The sequence below is a fragment of the Platalea leucorodia genome (genome assembly GCF_965183815.1).
Source record: "Platalea leucorodia genome assembly, chromosome: Z".
Classification (NCBI taxonomy): Eukaryota; Metazoa; Chordata; class Aves; order Pelecaniformes; family Threskiornithidae; genus Platalea; species Platalea leucorodia.
In genome coordinates this window covers 83,283,403-83,303,016 of record NC_138858.1, presented here as the reverse complement: position 1 = coordinate 83,303,016, position 19,614 = coordinate 83,283,403, and the positions used below count along the sequence as shown (strand labels likewise).

At 39.0% G+C, this 19,614-nt stretch overlaps 2 protein-coding genes across 5 annotated transcripts in view; one reads left to right on the top strand and one right to left on the bottom strand.

Moving 5' to 3' along the window:
• The first annotated feature begins 651 nt into the window (after window positions 1-651).
• Window positions 652-19,592, top strand: CCNH (cyclin H). 3 transcript variants are annotated; one of them, XR_014230730.1, is made up of 10 exons: window positions 652-776; window positions 949-1,071; window positions 2,400-2,473; window positions 2,742-2,952; window positions 3,260-3,423; window positions 4,586-4,656; window positions 6,502-6,613; window positions 7,216-7,276; window positions 10,326-10,457; window positions 17,824-19,592. XR_014230730.1 is itself a non-coding variant. In XM_082336912.1 (9 exons), the coding sequence occupies exons 1-9, from the start codon at window positions 660-662 to the stop codon at window positions 10,362-10,364; spliced, it is 972 nt and encodes a 323-aa protein (XP_082193038.1). In that variant the 5' UTR covers window positions 652-659; the 3' UTR covers window positions 10,365-11,572. The 3 variants fall into 3 exon arrangements, 1 of the variants encoding a protein (XP_082193038.1); XR_014230731.1 differs by lacking the exon at window positions 17,824-19,592 and adding an exon at window positions 12,682-12,753; XM_082336912.1 differs by lacking the exon at window positions 17,824-19,592 and having other exon boundaries at window positions 10,326-11,572.
• RASA1 (RAS p21 protein activator 1) overlaps window positions 12,749-19,614 on the bottom strand; it is a gene marked incomplete at its 5' end in the record, with an annotated part of 69,630 nt that continues 62,764 nt past the window's right edge. Inside the window, 4 exons of one of the 2 annotated variants that reach the window (XM_082336910.1) lie at window positions 12,749-12,888; window positions 13,602-13,736; window positions 15,018-15,095; window positions 16,702-16,790. In XM_082336910.1, coding sequence (XP_082193036.1) covers window positions 12,805-12,888; window positions 13,602-13,736; window positions 15,018-15,095; window positions 16,702-16,790 — 386 coding nt within the window. In that variant the 3' untranslated portion in view covers window positions 12,749-12,804. Of the gene's footprint in view, window positions 13,737-15,017; window positions 15,096-16,701; window positions 16,791-19,614 lie in introns of both variants that reach the window. The other variant, XM_082336911.1, reaches the window with a different exon arrangement.

Sequence of the window (19,614 nt, the reverse complement as noted above, 5' to 3'; positions counted from 1 at the left end):
AGATCATTACGAGCACTTGGTGTAAGCGCAGCAGATGTGTTGCCTTTGCTGGCACTACAGTGCAATGGCTTCTGGCTCTCCACACCACGTACAGCATTCATGCCGGGCAGCAAGTCCTTTTGCTATACCATTTTCACAAAGAAAAAGGCACTCCTCATTTCCAGGGTAAATAACGTTGTACACCATGATGTACTCCGCCACGTGCTCCCTCTGGGCCTGATCCCAGTTCCTTTGCTCGTACAAGCTAGTTTTTTTTATTCCATCAAAAGATCCAATGACAGATTAATTCCGTTTTTGTGTGGCGTTTCACAGCTGAAAGCAGCGTCCCAGCTCCAAGGAGAAATATCTCACTCTGGCCTATTCCAGCTGTTCCCTGGCCCCAGTTGCGGCCAGGGCCTTTCCCGTCCCCTCCCGCAGGGCTCGCTACCTTCAGCCCGCCCACCAGAGCCGTCCCCAGCCCTTCGAGCTCCCGCAGCCCCAGGCTGCCGACCGGTACCGCGGACGCCCTCCTCTCAGCCGCCGCCCCTGCCCCAAGCCCTCCGCCGGCTCCGCGTACGCCTTCCCGCCAAACTACAACTCCCGGCACCCCCCGCGCCCGCCGTAAAGCGGGATGCCGTAAAGCGCGGAGGGCAGGTGTTGCCGCCACCGCTGCCGCCATCATGTACCACAGCAGCACGCAATGGCGGCACTGGACATTCCGCGGTGAGGATGAGCTGGCGCGGTGCCGGGCCGAGGCCAACCGCAAGTTCCGCGGCAAAGCGGTGGCGAGCGGGAAGGTGCGGGGCCGGGGGACCGCTGAGGGGGGCGGCAGGGAAGGGGACCGTGACCGTTGCGGCCTCCTCTCGGCCGGCGCTCCCCATGCCTGGGCGGGGAGAAGCGGGGAGGGCGGGAGGCGGCCGTGCCGGAGCGCAGCCGGCGTGTCAGGCTCAGCTTTGCTCCCACCTCAAGGTCCAGCAGACCGACCCTGTCCTTCTGGAGCCCCACGAGGAGCTGGCGATATGCAAGTACTACGAAAAGCGGTTGCTGGACTTCTGCGCCGTCTTCAAGCCTGCCATGCCCAGATCCGTGGTGGTAAGCAGCAGTGCCGGGTCGGTGTGGATTTGAGCCAGTCTTATGGCTAATGGAGCTGCAGGCTTTGCCCCTTCCATGTCTCCTGTTCCTTCAGTTGCTTGTCTCATTGTTGAGAGCACAGATAACTTCTAAGTTTTTTGCCTTCCAGTGCTGCAGTCCTTCTTTCAGACTGCGTTTTACCTCTTTCTGTTTTCTGGGCAGTGTAGCCTTTTCAAAAACAGAGTTATTTCTTAACTTCATTTCTTGTGACTGGTACACTTGCATGGATGACTTTGAACTGTTTTCTTTCCTCTCCCTTAAGCAAAGAGTAGAAACAAACCTAATGGTATATGGATTGATGATACAGTAAAATGATCTCACTGTAGCTAAAGGAGCAGTCCCAAAGTTGGGCCGTCTGGTGCAGTTGTTTCTCAAGCATTGGTGCTTGTCCGACCACAGAGCAAGCTGGTTCAAGCACGTGTACTGGCAGTAAACTAAACTGCAAAGGAAAAAAAAAAATCTTCGGACGGATTTATCGTGAATGCAGAAGAGTGTGTTTCAGGAGAGAGAGAGTGGGGACTTAGAGCTGAAGCAGGGAATGAAATTGTGCTTCTTTTTTCACCTAGCCATTAAGATGTATAACTTATACTGTCCCCTATCCATTCTCCCTCTTTCTGGTAGATGTGGTGAGTAACAAAGATGAAGAGTGTCTTGTCTGAAGATGCCTTTGAAACGTAGGAGTAGGCTGTCTTTACATGCTCTGTGGAGCCAAACCTTATATTTCAGAAGTGGCCCCTGTAGAGTGTGTGTGCTGGATCAGACTCACCAAGTAGTGGTTTTGGAAAGCACCTGCTTTCATGCCGATGGCGTTCAGATCAGTTGGAAATTTGACAGACTGAAGTACTTCTAGACACACAGAGTAGCAGAAATGTTAAATGTTATAAAATTTACTGATCTAAAAAGTCAGGTGCCGTGTTAGGATTACTCAGAACTTTCAGAATAATTTTTTCAATCTTTGTTTTTTTAAATTTCATTTTAATATCAGATTTTTCTCATGAAGATGTTGTAGTCTTTTTGAGCATTGCCTTCCTAAGTATGTCTAAAAGTGGAAGAAAAGATAACCGAGCTGCCATTTTGTAGGGCTCTTGCAGGCATAAATGTACTAGACTTTGAAATATTTAATGACATGGCATTGTCTGCATCTTAGTGCCTTAGTGTATCCTGTATGTCTATAGTTTATATTCGAACTTGCCTGTTCTGTTTTGTGACTTTTTTTTTTTATTTATTGTTCTTTTTTCTTAATCCATTTTTGCTTCTATATTTACTTTTCCCTCCCTTTTTTAATTTAGGGAACAGCTTGCATGTATTTCAAACGCTTTTACCTCAATAACTCGGTGATGGAGTATCATCCTCGGATAATAATGTGAGTTACCAATGCATCTTGCGTTGTTCTATCAAGTGGAACATTGGAGGTATAATCTTCATATCTGTCAAAACCTGAAAAATGAGAAGGGAAATACAAGAGCTTAAATATGAGTAAAAACAAAGTATGGTCACTTTCAGTTTCCATTTGGAAAAGTTTACTGTGTTCAGAACATAGTGTTTTGAAGATATAAATTTTCTTTACAGGAATCTTGATAAAAAGATGGATACTGCATGTATCAATTGTTTGCTTTGTTTCCCTCCTCAAGGCTAACATGTGCATTTTTGGCCTGTAAAGTAGATGAATTTAATGTGTCCAGTGCACAGTTTGTGGGTAATCTTCGAGAAAGCCCTCTTGGACAGGAAAAGGCTCTTGAACAAATACTGGAATATGAACTACTGCTTATTCAGCAACTGAACTTCCACCTTATCGTCCACAATCCATACAGGCCATTTGAGGGATTTCTAATCGATTTGAAGGTAGTATTGTTTTATATGCTACATACTCCATATACTAACGTAATACAAATCTGTCATGGGTTGTGTTGGAAAACTTTATTTCCTTTTGTGCCTGTGATCTTAAAAGATCTGGTTTCTAAAGTGATAGGCAAATATCTGACAGGAAGTCAGTTTAGTTGTGATCTTTAAGCACTTTAGATTATTTTTGGAATAAGAAGATGGCCTGCTGTTCTTCAGCTTTGCAAAATATTGTCAAATTGTGTGTTCTAAGCTCATTAACCAGAAGATGAGGAACAGCTACTTACTTTTCTAAATACTTGCTTTTTAGACTCGCTATCCAGTTCTGGAGAATCCTGAAGTTTTGAGGAAAACAGCTGATGAGTTCCTCAGTCGAGTGGCTCTGACAGATGCATATCTGCTGTTTACTCCCTCACAGATAGCTCTCACTGCCATATTATCTAGTGGTTCAAGAGCAGGAATTAATATGGAAAGGTAGTCTTTTCTTTTTCCTTATAGGTATGATTTAAACAGTTTATTTGCTTCTTGTATAAAATTGTTTTGTTCTAGACATTCCTAACTAGTAGAAGTGTGTATTTACGGGTTCTTAACACTCTAATGCGTTCTTTAAGTATGTTTCAATACTGAAGTGGTACTGGTTTTTTGGTGTGTGGTTTTTTTTTCCCATTTTCAAGAAGTAGGTTATAAATGACAAATGATAAACCACCGATTAGTTGGTGTCTGGTTTTTACATTCCTTTGGAAGAAGGAAAAAAAAAAATTTAAACTGATGACTTTGCCCTAATTAGAAGAGCATAGGATTTTCAGACTCATCTTGAAGATTAGCTTGAAGGAAGTGGAAATAGAGTAGAAACTGAAAGTATGAAACACCTGAAGACTCATTTAAAGAAAAAAGAAAGTAAGATTTTTAAGATGTGTAAGGTTACAGAGTCAAATGAAATTTTTCACTGAACAGACAGATACTAGGCAGGCAAAACTAAGTGCTGTATTTGGCTGCTACAACTGTTCAATCTCCGTGGAAATGGACTAATGATAAGGTGCTGTGTTAAATCTGTCCCCTCTTTTCTGTGGTCTAGCCACTGGTGTTTGCAAAGGTATTATCAAATGCTTATATATCTTTGCTGAAATGCATGGTTTGTTCAGTTTTGTCCTTTTTAAGGACAAAACATACTCTTTTCTTCAGAAAAACAACTGAGGTAGTTGCTCTAAGTACCTGGCTGTTGGTCTGTCTGAAGACTACTCTTCTGTAGTATTTGCTTTTCCAGCAGTCTACTGTGGAATAGTGTGATGTTAGTGTGATGCTTCATAGAATCTTAAATTTAAGTTGACTTAACTCAGTGAGGCTTACTTGCAAATGCTTACTTAGAAATCTTTCTGCAGTGTTGGAACTTCGGTTCTTTACATGGCCAGGGAATAGTTCTGTCACGTTCTTAGAGAAGACGACTGTTGCAAGTGACAGATTTGCTTTTTTATCGCTTTATTTCACTTACATAATCAAAGTGTTCTTACTAAGTTTAATCATAAAGCTCTAGCAGATGTAAATAATAAATAATACACGTTTTATTAACTGATGGTAGCTGCTACAAATAATTATGACACTTTATTTTAAGAACTCATTCTTCCATGTTTCTTTGCAGTTATTTATCAGAAAGTCTCATGCTGAAAGAGAACAGAACATCCTTAGCCAAGCTACTGGATGGCATGAAATGTAAGTAAACATTGGAAAAATATGATAAACAGTATCTCTAAAAGAAGAAAAACAGCTTTTTTCAAACAACAAAAGCTTTAAGCAGAAAGGTGTGCTTCCAAGTGGTTTTCTTCACCTCAGGGCATGCACAAAGTAAGTAAAACATGGGCAGTAGGATGAAGTACCTGGCGTGCGGATGCAAGGGGAGAAAACACTGAGGCTTTCCTATGATATGAACAAATGAAATTAAAGGGCAAAGGGCCTGATGCTTCTCAGAACATAAGTGGTATAGTCAATTAAGTGCTAGCAACTGACTCAAAAGTGAGAAATCTGTTTTGGGAGCTAGATAATGCTTTTGTAAGTCAGGATGAAATGACTCTTTTCAGTCATTGTGTCTTAAATTACAGCTTCAGGCAAAAGCCTGCACATAACTACTTGTACCACCAGAGGGTGCCTGTTCTAAGCTAAATGATGAATGTTAAGTGATATGCCAGGATTTATACTTCACTTCTGTTTTGCAGCTATAAAGATGCTTCAAAAGATGTTGAGGTTTGCTAGTGTGAGACAGATAAACGATGAGATAGATAAACATTTTATAAAAAACACCAAGAATGCTAGCATGGTTTAGTTAAGATAATGGGGAATGTAGTACACTGATTATTACCTTTTTTAAATTAAACGAAAAGGCTGGGATATGAAATTGCCAGTAAGTAATCAGTTATTTAATGCTTTAAGCTAATGCGCACATTTAAAATGGGAGAGTGTTGGTAGCATTAAAAACGCAGTTTAGTAGTTAATGAACCGTACAAGTCACCACGGTCTACAAAATCAATTTAAATTGAATTTATAAAACTTGAGATGCTCTTCCCTTTGTCTTGCTGCTAACAAATCCAGTCCTCAGGTTTCCATTGATGAGATGCAAAGGGAATGCTGGGATCACTTCTTCACTTGCATTATTCTGGAAGGTAGCTTTAGCCCAGAGGCAGCTCTTCAGTAAACATATGATGGCTGAAAGGAAATTTTGAAGCATCTGTAAATGAGTAGTTTTACAGAGAACTGGTGGTAGAGGGAGAAATCTTCTTTCTTGCAGGGTAGCTGTAAACTTAATTTGCATTCTTAACAAGCTTGAAACCAATTTTTTTCTTTTTTTTTTTTTTTTTAAGACTGAGGTACAATGCTGAATGCAAAAAAAACCCTGTGTATTTTGAAGCTTGTTAGCAGAGTAATGTGCACTCAACATTAATTATAATTTACCTTGAAGAAATCCAGAATCAATGATGCTAACAGCTTCTTTCATTGTAGTTCTTTGTGCTCAGCTTCTGCTGCGCCCTGATGTTATTTAGAATTAATCCTCAGATGTAAGATGATACTTGAGTCTTACATATGTAATCTTTGATCCTCTAAAGTTTGAGTACTGTGTGGGATGGGAGGTTTTGTAAGCAGTCAGTTTGGGAGGAGTTAGTACTTTGTCTAATGCTTGCTTTGACAAATACAAAGATTTTACTTGGTAAGCTTTCTGTCTCAACTGTTTGCAATATATTGCATGTTGGCTTGTAGTGTCTTTTGAGTCTGTTTAAGAACTAGATATGATGCTTTCAAAACCTTACAGATGCGTGGACTTCAACATTTCTTAGATTCTGTTTTTTCTCTGGGTACCATTCTGAAGTGTTTTGGTGTAGGTTTTTTTTTTCCCCCTAGTAGAAGCTGCTTGAAAATGCATACTGTGCTCCTGGTATTACAAGGGAAGGGAGGGTAAACTGTTGTCTCAAGCTTAACTATGAGGGATAATAATTGATAAGCTTGTGTAATTCACAGAGTAGAGCAGAATTATTTAATTTGCTTAGAGTTGTGTTGTTGCTACTGTAGGCATGAAAAATCTCATAAAGAAATATGAACTGCCAAGGCCTGAAGAGGTTGCTGCTCTAAAACAGAAATTGGAGAAGTGTCACAGCTCAGAGCTTTCACTTAATACAAACCCGTAAGTAGATACTTGTTCTTTAATGTGTTAAACTTCTGCCTTTTTTATTGCTATAGAAACATTAAGTTTCTGTGATCTGTGTGAGTGATTGAGAATGAAAACATCTAAATGTACACATGAGGGTGTCTGTTCACATGCTTACTATGAGAGTGTCTACTGGAAGCTGAGAACCAAGACTCAAAGTAGTGCTTTCAGTAATATGCGAATACATTCTTTTGTGCTGATTGGCACTGCAAGCTGCAGTACTGATTGTTTTGTAACACAGAACTGGAATCCCGGGTGGCTTCAAGGGTCTGGCCACTTGATGTCACGTGTAATGAGAATCGAGGGCTTCAAAATCACATGATTGAAACAAGAATTGTATAAAGTGTTAATGTTTTCTTAAGACTTGTGTGGCTGGCAAAGGACTTCCTGATTTTTCTTTTCTGCCCTTTTCACTTTAGTACCCACTGTGAACTTCCAGTAAGCTGTTAGTTGAGGCTTCAGTATTTTTTTTTTTTAATGTGACAAATATGTCCATAATCTAATCTTGTGGTCAAATAAGGAGACTGACTCTTAGAAAAATACCTAAACATTTCACTTTTTTTCTGGATGGGGGTTAGGAAGAAGAGGAAAGGTTATGAAGATGATGAATACGTTGCAAAGAAATCTAAAATGGATGAGGTCAGTAAACGTATTGTACAAGTACTTGTTTTTTCACTCTAACTGCCAAGACAAAAGTGACACAGGTACTGAGACAGACTTCTGCACCTGTTAATATTCTTATACGTGTTGCTCAGACAGAATCTTTTTCAACTTTGCTTTTAAAAATGAGCCGGAGTTTGTATTAGCCTGCATGTAGAAGTGTTCTTAAACTCCCCGGTCTTTTGTGGGGAGGGGAAAGAACACGCAGGCCATCCTTCCTGCTGTTTCCTGTGCTTTAAAAGTCTTTTGACAAACCGTAGAACAAGATAAAACATAGACATCTAACGTATGAACTAAACATAGAACAGCATAAAGCTTAGTACGTATAATTCCAGCATGTGAAACTGCATGATGCCAGTGGGGGGAAATAGCTGTGAAACTGAGATTTGGAATATTGTGATGAAAGGAGGTTTTGGAAGGCCTGGAACTGAACACTTGAGGAGAAGTCCTAGCTCCACAGGTGGAAACTGAGTCCTCTGAATGTGGATGAAGTAAATGAGTATATGCTGAAATATACTCAAGCAGGCTTTTTTCACAGAAGTTTTATGTGGCCGTTTTTCTGCTGGCCAGTGTTTCTGAAACTTTTAATTCACTTTCTTTGGCTTGCACAAATCAGAAGTCAGCTGCTGGACTAAATTTCTACATTGGCCAATTTGCTAGTGAGGCTTGCATAAATTACAGATGGGTTGCTAGTACCTCAGGTTATAAGACCAAGTATAAATAAGGTGGAGATAGACTGAGGGGGGGGACTCAAAAAACGAAAACAGAATCTAATCTGAACACCTTTCAGAGCTTTCATTTGTAACATTGACTGGAGGTTGTGGAGAATGCATTCTGGTGAAGGAATAGGTTTGTGAAGAGTGCTTTTTAATTGTACTTCTCTTGATAGTGAAGACACTGTACATCCTGGTAGTCCAGGACACCTTAAGTGCGGCATTTAGAAAGCCTTGCTAACAGCTGAAGAGGGTCATCTGTCAAAATCTTAACATAAAATGCAGGATATGTGGTTTTTTATAATTCAAGGAGTCTTGCTATTGTAAATTATTGTAGTAGGTTGATGCTATAATGTCAAACTAGAATCTAAAAAATGACGTGAACAAGATTATAAAAAAATCAGCATTGAAGGTATGTTCTAACAAAATGTGGAACCTCAAGCATGTTTTATGATAGCTATTTAATGCTGTAAAAACTTTGACTAATGTTTAGTCCAAATGCCAGTCTTAAAAAGCATATTGAAACTAGCAACTCCGTAAAACTAGCACTTTAGTAAGGGCATTTTGTGCCAAAATGACATAGAGAACAGCTCCAGCTAAGCTCTGGAGTCTCACTTCTTCCTCCTTGCCCCAGTTTAATTTGAAGAGGGTCTTATTTTAGTTAAGATTCTATGATTTGAGGAAGTTTTGATTTTGGGGTTTCTTAACTTAAGTTCACAATTCTTTTCCCAAGGGAATAAACTAATTGGATAAATTCAGGTAGTCTACAGCATTTCACGATAAGCTTTTGCACAGTTCTAACAGCTGTTGAAACTTAGTTTATTTAAATACTGATGTGCATGAACTGCTAAGGGTTTGTACTTTTATAGTTTCATTTCTGAGTAATCATCACATGCAAGAGCAGATCTGAGCTGGCCAGGACATAAAGGAAAAAGCGTACTTCCTTTTTGGAAAGCTTATAGTATGTGCATACTGCTCAGACCTTGAGACCTCACTAATCCTGTAGCTAGCTGATATTAACAATATTTATAGCTGTAAGTAATTAGACTGTAATGTAGAAGTGCACAATCTGTTCTAATCTACTTGTAAGATTTAGTGTCGTGATTTTGTAGCTGATGTTAATACCAACAGCAAGGCCGTAACTGGTATGGAGAGCTCATCAATTTGAAACAACAGAAGAAACACGCAGGGTACTAGTTGAGCACAGATGACTCAGCTGCCAAAGTGATGAAGCCATAGAAAGCACAAGGTATTAGTAAAAGGTTGTGGAAATCTCTACACAGTTGTCCATAACAAAGAATGAGCTAAACCTCAAACAGGTGCTGAAAAGGAGCTGCTAAAATGACTGGGCCTCCATGACTTTAAGACTAGATGGATAACTAGCCTTAAGATTAAAGGGCTTAGTCACCACTAATTAAAATATTTTTTTGTCTTCTGTTCATGGAATACTTCTGTTAGGTACTTAATCTGGTCATAAAGACCATAGGGTTTTTTTTGGTGTGGGTTTTGTGTATGTAGAGTTTTTTTGGTGTTCTTGATAAGCATTATGGCATGCTTGCAGAAGCAGGAAGTAGGTCTGGATCCCAGGAGGCTTCAATCCTGTATTTACTTGACTGAGTTATTTCTGTTTTCTTCCCTGCACCAGACACAGAGCATGCTGGGTAATGTTGCTTGGGCAGGGCGCGAGGCAGGCAAGAAACATTTTAAATGAACCCAGGAATCAAAACTTAATTGGAGTCTCACAACAGACCAGGGCATGCTTAAAGAAACTCCTTTGTGCTCATGTTTAGCAGTGGGAGCAAGTCTGAGCAGAACTCCAAATCATGGGGATTCTAAGGAAAGGCAAGGCACGTCATGGGAATCTGAAAGGGAACTTAACAAATGTGCATCTCATCAAGTAGCTTCTGTGTAGGCCTTGCATGAATTCTTACTTCCAGTTTGAGCTAGGCTTTTAAGTTAACCAGGACTGACAATTGCTACCTGGTTGTCAGAAGTGGAATGGAGCGTGCAGGAAAAGCATGGTCAAGTGTCCTGGCAGAAACGCCTGTCAGGTAACGTGGATGTGACAAACCACTAAGCAGTATGTTTAAACTGGTTTAAACTTGCTATTTAAGTCTATTACTGATAACTTTTCACATCTCTCAGCTGTGTCTGCTATCTATCTATGTTACTTAAATTCTCTTTAACTGGCACTGTGACAGCCTGTGTGATAGTACTGTGTACCTACAGTCACGTATGGCCTGGCCCACCTTACTGGTAAAACACACCAAATTCAGACATTGCTCAAGGCCGTTGCTTTTTTCCCCTTCCGTTAGGAGGAGTGGACTGATGATGATCTTGTGGACTCGGTGTAACCTTCAAGGAAGATGGAATCCTACTACTGCAGAAACAACTGTTCGGTCAAGTGTGAACCTGTCTGCCACAGGTTCCTTACTCTGTGTCATGAGGTATTTATTCTGTCAGTTTTTAACATCATTGCAATAAAGCATTTGACTTTGCTAAAATAATTCATTGTAGTTCCATTAAACCCTTATCCATTCAAGGTCAAACATTAGTAAGAAATGTTTAAGAAATCTGCCACTCAGGAAGGCGTTTTGGTTCAGAAACAGTTTGAGATGTGACTTCAGCTACTGCCATGCTGTAATCCTACACTTAAGTCAAACTGTGCATTTAATGAACGGGAAAAATGCAAGGAGGAGACAGATCTGGTAACAGACCCATATGTGCTGTACAGCAGGATGTGCTCCCCTCATCCCAAGCTTGTCATTGAGGCAGCTACAAGAATACAGCTGGGCCTGTAACACTTGATACTTTTGGGAAGCTTTTCTCAAATGTACTCGGAGGCTGCAGCAACATATTTTACAATATGGAAAGTAATAATCACACCTTTGTGACTTACTCTGCAGCTGTGATCTCAGATTAGGTTGTTGTGACTGACTGACTCTTCTTGGTTGTCCCCAGGTATTTTAGAAATCCTTCTAAGGAGTTCGATGTTTTCCAAATCTAGGGCAAAGTCCATTTCCTTGTCATATACTGGTTTAGAATGTAAGCAGTTCTACAGTACACACACTGAAATGCAACTTTTGAGAGTTTCCTAGTTTCATCACTGCATTTTGTATGTAATAGGTAAATTTGTTCTCCAGTGTTTTTATTTTTATTAGTTAGACTACCTACACCTAGCCAATCTACAAAATAACCTGCTTTATCCACTCTGTTTTTGACAAATTCTTCTACATCAGGGTCATTGGCTGACTAGTCAGGGAAGAAAAGCAGCTATGGCAATTTCACTTTGGAAAGCCTGACACCATTTACACACCACCTTCGTAATCAAGTGAAGGAAGTGTGAGGTAACTGAAACTGTGTTAAGTCACATACTTCGGTTCTGAACTGGCTGGAAGCTATAAGCAGAGCATTTGGCAGTAGTTCACCACACAAAAAAATGTTACAAACTGGGACTGTGACTTGTGTGACCTAACAGTGTGCAGAGAGAGAACTAAGTAGGAAAGTGAATGGAAAAAACAGTTCTAATAGACAGGAGATAACTGTGTAGTTGTTCTAATGGTATAACCACCACATTCATATTACACAATTATTTATGTGATTATGTCATTAGTCTTGTCAGTCAATCTCAGCATCTTTTTATTCCTTATTAGATCACTGCCTAGAAAAGTTACAAATGGTGATGCTGAAAATACCCTCTGAATCGACTGCACATTTTACTTTTAATTTTTAACAGTTTTAACATCTACTTTCTCGCCCCATGAGATATATGTACAAATTAAGGCATATGGACAAGATAAGGCTGTTCTGAGGATTCATGCTAAAAAAGTGAGACCGTGTGAACATTTCAAAGTACATCATGTGTGCAGACACTGTAAAAAATTTCCACAGTAGCCAGTTAGCCAGTTTCGATAAAGAGTTGATCTGCAGCTTAATTTATTTTAAAAACTTAATTTTCACTTATAAAAATAATATTTATGCTAGACTTACAGTACACAAAAGACCAACCAATACATATTTTATAAAATGGTTTAATGAATGCATGCATGTCTGATACAATGATCAATAAATTTACTGAATTCAAATTATTTACTGTTGTAAACATTTTACAAAAGCATTGTGATTTATCTGGATATACAGTTCTTGATGGAAGAACTACTCAGACTGAATCAGTGGCACATCAAAAAATAAAGCTGACGAGACCCATTCTGCATATTCTCTTTCAACATGATTCCAGCAAGAGAAACAGCATGGTATAAAAAGTGTACAGTAAAGATTGTTCCTACCATAACATCAAATTCTGGAAACTGTAAATACAAGTTAAAGTGGTTGAAACAGTCAAAAGTCATAATTATTGTAACCAGTCAGAAATTACAGTAAGAAATGTTATCCAGTTATATATAGCTGTCAAAACAACACATTTCTTTTCATGTCAGTTGATAATCCTTTTCCAACAAGACAGCAAAACTTTGGCAATCAGAGGTGCTGAATTTTGAAGTTCAAGACACAGTCACAGCATTTTCTTTGCGGAAGGTGAACTGTACACCAAGGCTCAGAGGTTGTGAAAACTGTTTCCAAGTGGAAAAAAGTGCAAATGTCCTGCACAGATAGCTTAAAAAAGCTGCTGGTACAATCATTCACCAACAGAATCTTTGTTTTCTTTTTGCATAGTTCACACATCACTGGGAATGTGACAGGGTGTGCTGTTTTTGGCAAGAGCAAGAAGAAAGTGATACTGGTGTGAGTCGCCATGTTGGGCATGCTGGATCCATGCAGAATTCAGGTAGAGGGCTGCTACCTGATGTTATTAGACACTGAATACTGGTTTTGTTTTTGTTGAAGCAGTTCGGTAATAGCCAAAAGCTTCTTAAGAACATGCTGTAGAAAGAGTCAGTGAAACCATACGTTAGCAATTGGAAACAGAACAGTCTTGTTTCAGAAGCACTTGCAACGTTAGCCCATCAAACCTGCTACTAGGTGTGTTAAAATACATTAAAAAAAAAAAAGGAAATAGCTGATTCCCTAGTCAGTAAGACTCTTATTTCAAAAGGGAATCTAAAACAGCGTTATGAACTTTTGCCTGTCCAGCCATGGATCTTTTTGCTCCTTTGTGGTTTAACATGGAGGCTATGAAAGTGTACTGCTAACACGCTCTTGGGGTTGGCTAGAAGAGTTTGCCATGTTTGTTCATAAATGTACTGGCAAATTAGGAAGCAGAAATGGGAGGTATCAATAGAAAGCTAAGAAATTTAGTTCTGAACTGAAAAAAAACCAAGATCCTAAAACTTAATGACCCGGAGAGCCTGCCAGGAGACAGTAATTTTGTGGGTTTAGGCTTCCTCTAGAAACTAAAACTTCCTCTGGCAACTTTAAAAAAACCTCTTTGGTTTTGCTGCATGAAGAAACAAAACTATGGACTAAGTATTTACCTTTACAGCTAGATAATAACCTCCTGGTGAAATGCACATATTTAAAAATGTTTACCAGTCATACTGCTAGCCAGAAATACTACAAACGAATCCTGATACTAAGGAGTAACTCAAGACATACCATCTGTACCTGTGATTTGTTTTGTAACCTTTGTCGCTCACCTGCATTACGCCTCGCTCATTACTGAGCGTCCGGAGCTCATCTGAGTGTGCCACACATATCTCGTGCAGGGCTGCCAGGTCACGAGACAGGTCAGTTCTAGAGTGCTCTGTAGTGTCTGGAAGCTCAGGAACATTCTTCAACAAAAAAGATGAGAGCAGATTAGGGTGCGGAGTACCCGGGCACACAGGAAGATAAATTACAGTTCTACGGCTCTGCTGACACAATTGTTTTATACTGCAAGCAAGTACTGCAATGTTAGTCTTCCCAGCTAAGTCTCCAGTCCATTTTTCTATTATGAATTATGTATTTCCTCCTCTCTGCAAGCATGCGTTTTATGAGTATACTGCAATTTCTACTCCTGCTAGAAGGGTTCTTACTAAAGTAACTGGTATTGCTACACTACCATTGAGCTGACCAGAAAGCTACTGCATATAAAGACTCATAACCTTCCCCTAAATGAGGGGGGAATCCATCCATCAGGTGCATTTTTCCCATCTAAACGAGAACAGCAGCAACAAAAATTCAGCAAAATCTTTAACTATGAAGTAACTTATTACACTGGTCATAAAACAATAATGTTGTAACTAAAACAGGAGATTAATCCAACAGTTAATTGCAAACCAACAGTTTTCAGAGACCTCATGCAAAATCTGTCATTTAAAGAAAACTGATATATCATAATATGCAGAAGTTGCAATTTAACCAGAAGAAGGTGACCATATGGCAACCTACCCAAATGCCACACTCATTTTTATATCTTATAAAAATATTCTGAGGTGTCTTCTAGGTCACTTTTAAGGGATCAATTCAGGAAGCTTGGCACATTTTTTTTTCATCTTGGTTTTTAAAACGAGTTCTTGGTTTAAAAATACACATATATAACATGAGGTCCCAACTTGTTACAGCTATCATACACAGAACAGTAACAGTTTAAAAGAATACAGGAACTGCCGTTCACTTTCAAACTACAATATCTAGAATGCATGGAATGACGTGTTTGGTAATGCATAACTGAAATTCAACCTACTATTTTTTAAAGAAAAATATAACTTCAATCTCTGGTCAAAACTGTATGACAAACTATATGTAAGAATTTTTGTTTTAAAACATATTTTTAAAGATTTGTATTTTTGGGCCAAATTTCTAATCCTCATAGCTATAAAATCTGTTTGAGCTTCTCACATCTACAGAAGCACTAAATGAAGTCTAAGGTGACATTTGATGGTTTTGATTCCATATGACAGGCCAGCAATCTACAGTTTCTAAACATACATAAGAACAATTTATTCAGTTACGACCATTCAAAATTGTGTGGGAGCTAATGCATTTTTGAGCTAGTTACTAAGAAGTCTGAAGATTTTTCACTTACAAAGTTGCTGTGTAACTTCCGGTAAAGGTTTTTTTTAACCACTTACCCCAAGTTCATCCAAGAACATGATCATGCGATGTTTGTTGCTCTTGATGAATGGATTTACCCCTTCCATATATGGCTCCTAGTAATTTTTAAAAGTACTGATTAGAACAATTCAATGCCAAGATAATTGTCATACCTGAAGTGAACACAGTGCAGTCAGACAAATGACATTGCAAACCAAGGGTGTCATCTGGAGTGATTTTATTTTTTCATGTGAATTTCTAATGTCTGGTGTGCAGCCAGTCAAAAGACTCCAGAATAGGTTAGTTTCTTGCATTCAGAAGATTCAGAATCTCCGATTCAGAACCTACACATGCATATTGACATGAATTTGCATTAAGATGGATGTCTCTCGATACCCTAGCTGCAGTGAACAAATGCTCTGCTTTCAAAGGTGTGATCAGGAGTAAGTGCCCTCTTTCTTGTTCTTTCATTAACGCCTACGTTCCAAGCTATGTGTATCAGAGAAATAACTTTATAATGCCAGCCTGAAGTCACTTTCACTATGCTTAAGTCAACAGATTTATTTTTCAACCACATTTCAGCCTGGGAACTGAGACAGAACAGTTGTTGCTGTCATTCTCTTAGTGTTATAATAGAACTTTACTGAAAGTTGGGGCTTTTTAGTGCAATATGTACACTTGATTCACATTAATTATGTCTAGCAATATGAAAATGAGTAGCAATATGAAAATGAGTACAAATAGAAGGGGTGCTTTGAAGTGCTCTACTGCATAGAACACCAATCTAAGGAGCAAGTAAATGCAGGGTGAAAGTGAGACAGGGAAAGAGGGAGAGGTTGGTAGTTCTTCCTTTGTTTCAGAATTGGATAATCTATACCAAGCTGGGGATTTAGTCCTGATCAGTCTGAATCTGAAAGTTGATTACTATATATAGATAGAATATGTGTGTGGAACACATTTCAAGGCTGTGTACAGAAGCACACCAGTATTACTGAAAGATGTCCCCTCCTTTGACATCAAATAACTAATGGAAATGCAAAAAAGCTCCCATCATGTATTTAAGGAAGAATATTTATCCTTCTGATTCTTTCCCATCACAGATGCCTGCTCTAGCAATTCTCAGTTGTCTTTTTGATACAGATATTCCAAATGAAAATGTGCCTGTGTTACCATCATGGACATTTTTGTTGTGGTGGGACAGCTGCTGGCCATTCCTCTCACACTTCTCCCCTCTAACATGGGAAATACTTGAGTACGACTGCTACCTTTTCTGTTGCAAACAGAAAAAAGAATGCTCCACATACTTCCACTGTTGTCTTTGGAACAAATGCCTACTGAGTTTAGTTGTGTTCTTATGACGTCAATATATGGTTGCATCACACTCTGTAATACCTACTGGTATGGTCATTCGTTCATTAGTTATTTTAACAGACCATTGCCAGTGTTCCTACTACCAGATTCAAAATCTTCATGGTATGTACCAAGTCATTAATATGAGTTTCTAGATCACTTCCTCTCAAATGATTATGGCTCCTCTTCCCAATTTGACCAGACTTTATGCTAGTGCTCTACTTCCCATCAATACCCTGTTTAGCTCTAAATTAACAGGACAGAAGAAATTGCAGCAACGAGGCCTCCTTGCTGATTCTTGCATGTATTGAACATTGACATGTACTGGAAACATAGTTTTAGGCTGTTCTGTGTGTGTAAAATCATATTCACCTTAGCTCCAAATTCAACCAGATTTGCTAAATTCTGCACAGACTTGGCGACCAGCGTCAGCGTTCTTGCAGCAGTGGGGGAAGGAGAATCTGGCAGGAATAGAAAGTAGAGTTACTGGCCATTCCATTTAAAACTAACAGCAGTTACATGAACATAAAGCTCTTCTCCAATTCATATTTTTTCATGGAACAAAATATTTTTAATATTATAACAGAACAACATGTGGAAGATGTCACTTAGTGAAGTAAAACTTAGGTTGCTTAATAAAATCCACAAAAATATGTTAATATGAACATCTGGTTTTCTTAATGGTTGCATACAGAACAAGTATGCAAAATAAATGTTAGAGTTAGGTGAAGTAAGAACCATTTTCACAAAAATGAAACTACCTTATTTGTTGTTAGAATAAAAAAAAATTAATTTACCTTTAGAATTAAAAAAAATGGCAAGTTTACCTTTTTTGTTATTTGTGTATACCCACATAAGTGAGCTCTGACAAGTTACACAAATTATACTTCTAAGTTACTGGCATCAGGAAAACAGTAAACATTATGTACAATCGTGGCTTGTATTTCTGTGAAATTATAATCACTTTCTGTACTTAATGTTACACTTAACACTTCACATTAACCACTTTATCAGTTAAAACTTTCTTTTCCAACAAGTGATATTACCCAGCAGTATCTTAGAAAATTATTTTTCCCTCCAGTTACAGTAAATGGCCTGGTTGAAAGCCAGGTTTGAAGCGTTCCAAAATTAACATGGTTATTATATAAGCTCTGAATTTTATAGTCCTTCATAAGAATGCTATATGCTCATTGTCTCCCTGCATGTTTTGTTGTTCTTTCTTCCTCTCCCCCTCCAAAATCCACTGATTTAAGTTCTAATTTTTCTTGCTTAGCTGGAGCTATGCAACTAATGTCAGTTACTCATATCTAGGGCTTGGTACAGTACAAGTCTTCGAAGCGGCAATGCTGGAAAACATTCCTAGCCTAGCCTCTGGAACTTCAGGTTAGGAGAACTGATCTAATGAAGTTAATTACCTTAAAAAAACGCAAAGATGCTTGAAACAAAGGATTTAGCTTTTGAAACAAAGATTATTTTTTTTTTTTTTTTTTCCAGTCACAGTTGTCGAGGTGATAGGATTGCTGCTGATACTGAGCCGTACTGACACACCCAGCCTTCAGAATACTTTTTTCCCTATTAGGGGAAGAAGGCATGTTGGAAGCTTCGCTCCAAAAGAACTGCCTCATCCCTTTTTTTTTTTGTGAACAACTCTAAAAGCCCTACACGGCATCTGTAAGTTTACCTTAGCAGTAGTCAAGAGTATTAGCTGGATGTACACGAGCAGGACTTTTAACACTGACAGACAAGCTTAAAAGGTATTACTCAAATTTATAGGTAACTTTTTACACTTGCAGACACAGTGCAACCCAAGTTAGGCGGTACCTAACTTGCAAATTACCTGAAGATAATAAAATGCTAAAGAAAGGATCACTGTGTATCAGGCCATGTTTCTCAAATGCTTTCCCCAAAGCATGTATGGAAATGGTTACTGGGTGAGAGAAAGGAATTTTCCATTTGACACAGCCCTTCTATCGTCTCTCTTTAAGCTATACTAAAAAAGAAAACATGCTGCATTGTCTTAAAAACCTGTCTATGAATATTCTGAATAAGATTTCTGACTTCCTCCTATTTCCAGATCAGCATTTTACTGGTAAAAATCAAGGAGCTACTAGGGAGGGAAGGAGGAAGAGCAACGGCTAGTGCAAACTAAGTGCTGTCTAGCTTGGGGTGATCTTTGCCAGGGGAAAAAAAAAAAAAACCAAACCAAAACAACCAAAAAAAACCCCAGAAAACAAAGATGAAGTATAACATATGCAAACTTTTAAAACTAAGCAACTCAGATGCCTGAATATTTCAACTTTAGTAATAAGAGTTTTCAGTCATTCATGCTTTTCCTTTTTTCCTCCCACAGAAGTTAAGTTAAAAATGCCTACAAATATTTCTGGGTGCTTACGGCAACTGCCATGGGCTAATCCATGCCAGCACCATTAAAGCTTCACAACAGGAAGGCCCCACACCAGCAGCGTGTCAGATGTGGTCCCTGACGTGGGCTGCCATGCAGAACGCTATCTGATACTGGCCAGTGCTGTGCCGCAGGCCAGCACAGCAGTTCTGCAATCCTGGTCTTGCAAACAGGAACGTTCCCTGTTGCTGTTCTAGTTAACTGCTATAGATGTACTCTACCAAGAGAGCATCAAAAAACAGGGTAAGACTTTACGCAGTGGGGACATTCACTTAGGCAAGCCCATGGGAACTCTCCTAAACATGGCCTTTTAGTCAACCAAGATTACCACCTCCAGTCTACACAACCCACCCTTTCTAAAAGATGAGAGAGGGGGTGGCATTAAGATTCCGTATTTGAGATTGGCTGTACTTAATGAGTCAAAGACTTCTCCAGTGGCTGGAAGCTATCTAAGCAGGATGTTCAAAGAAATTATTCAAGCATAATTTTCTAGGTGCACAAATATATTCCAAGCTCTGCAGACACATTTTCAACTTAATAAATCTTGTTCATTTAAGAGATACCACTGAATTTCAGCCATTAACTTTGGCATTGCATTGTATTCAAAGTGACATCTGAAGATCACACGCTTATATTTTTCACACTGCTAGAATATATTCCACATGGCTAGACTAACTCAAAATTGTGTTATTAAATACCACAATGCATGTTTTTCTGGACTTTAAAATGACATTGGGGATAACCACAACCTAACCTTTAAGGGTGAAAAGCATACCTTGGCTGCCTTATGGAGAAGTCAGTCAAGTGATGTGGATAACATGACTTTGGACACAGCATTCAAAAAAACTTTGCATTTTGCTACATTACACACTACAGTAATTTCA

What these genes read in the sequence shown, in the direction of transcription:
- CCNH (XM_082336912.1), top strand. Translation starts at nt 660, where the DNA reads ATGTACCACAGCAGCACGCAATGGCGGCACTGGACATTCCGCGGTGAG. An exon ending in GATTTCTAATCGATTTGAAG is followed by an intron (nt 2,953 to 3,259) that starts GTAGTATTGTTT and finishes CTTGCTTTTTAG; the next exon opens with ACTCGCTATCCAGTTCTGGA. An exon ending in AGAAATCTAAAATGGATGAG is followed by an intron (nt 7,277 to 10,325) that starts GTCAGTAAACGT and finishes CCCTTCCGTTAG; the next exon opens with GAGGAGTGGACTGATGATGA.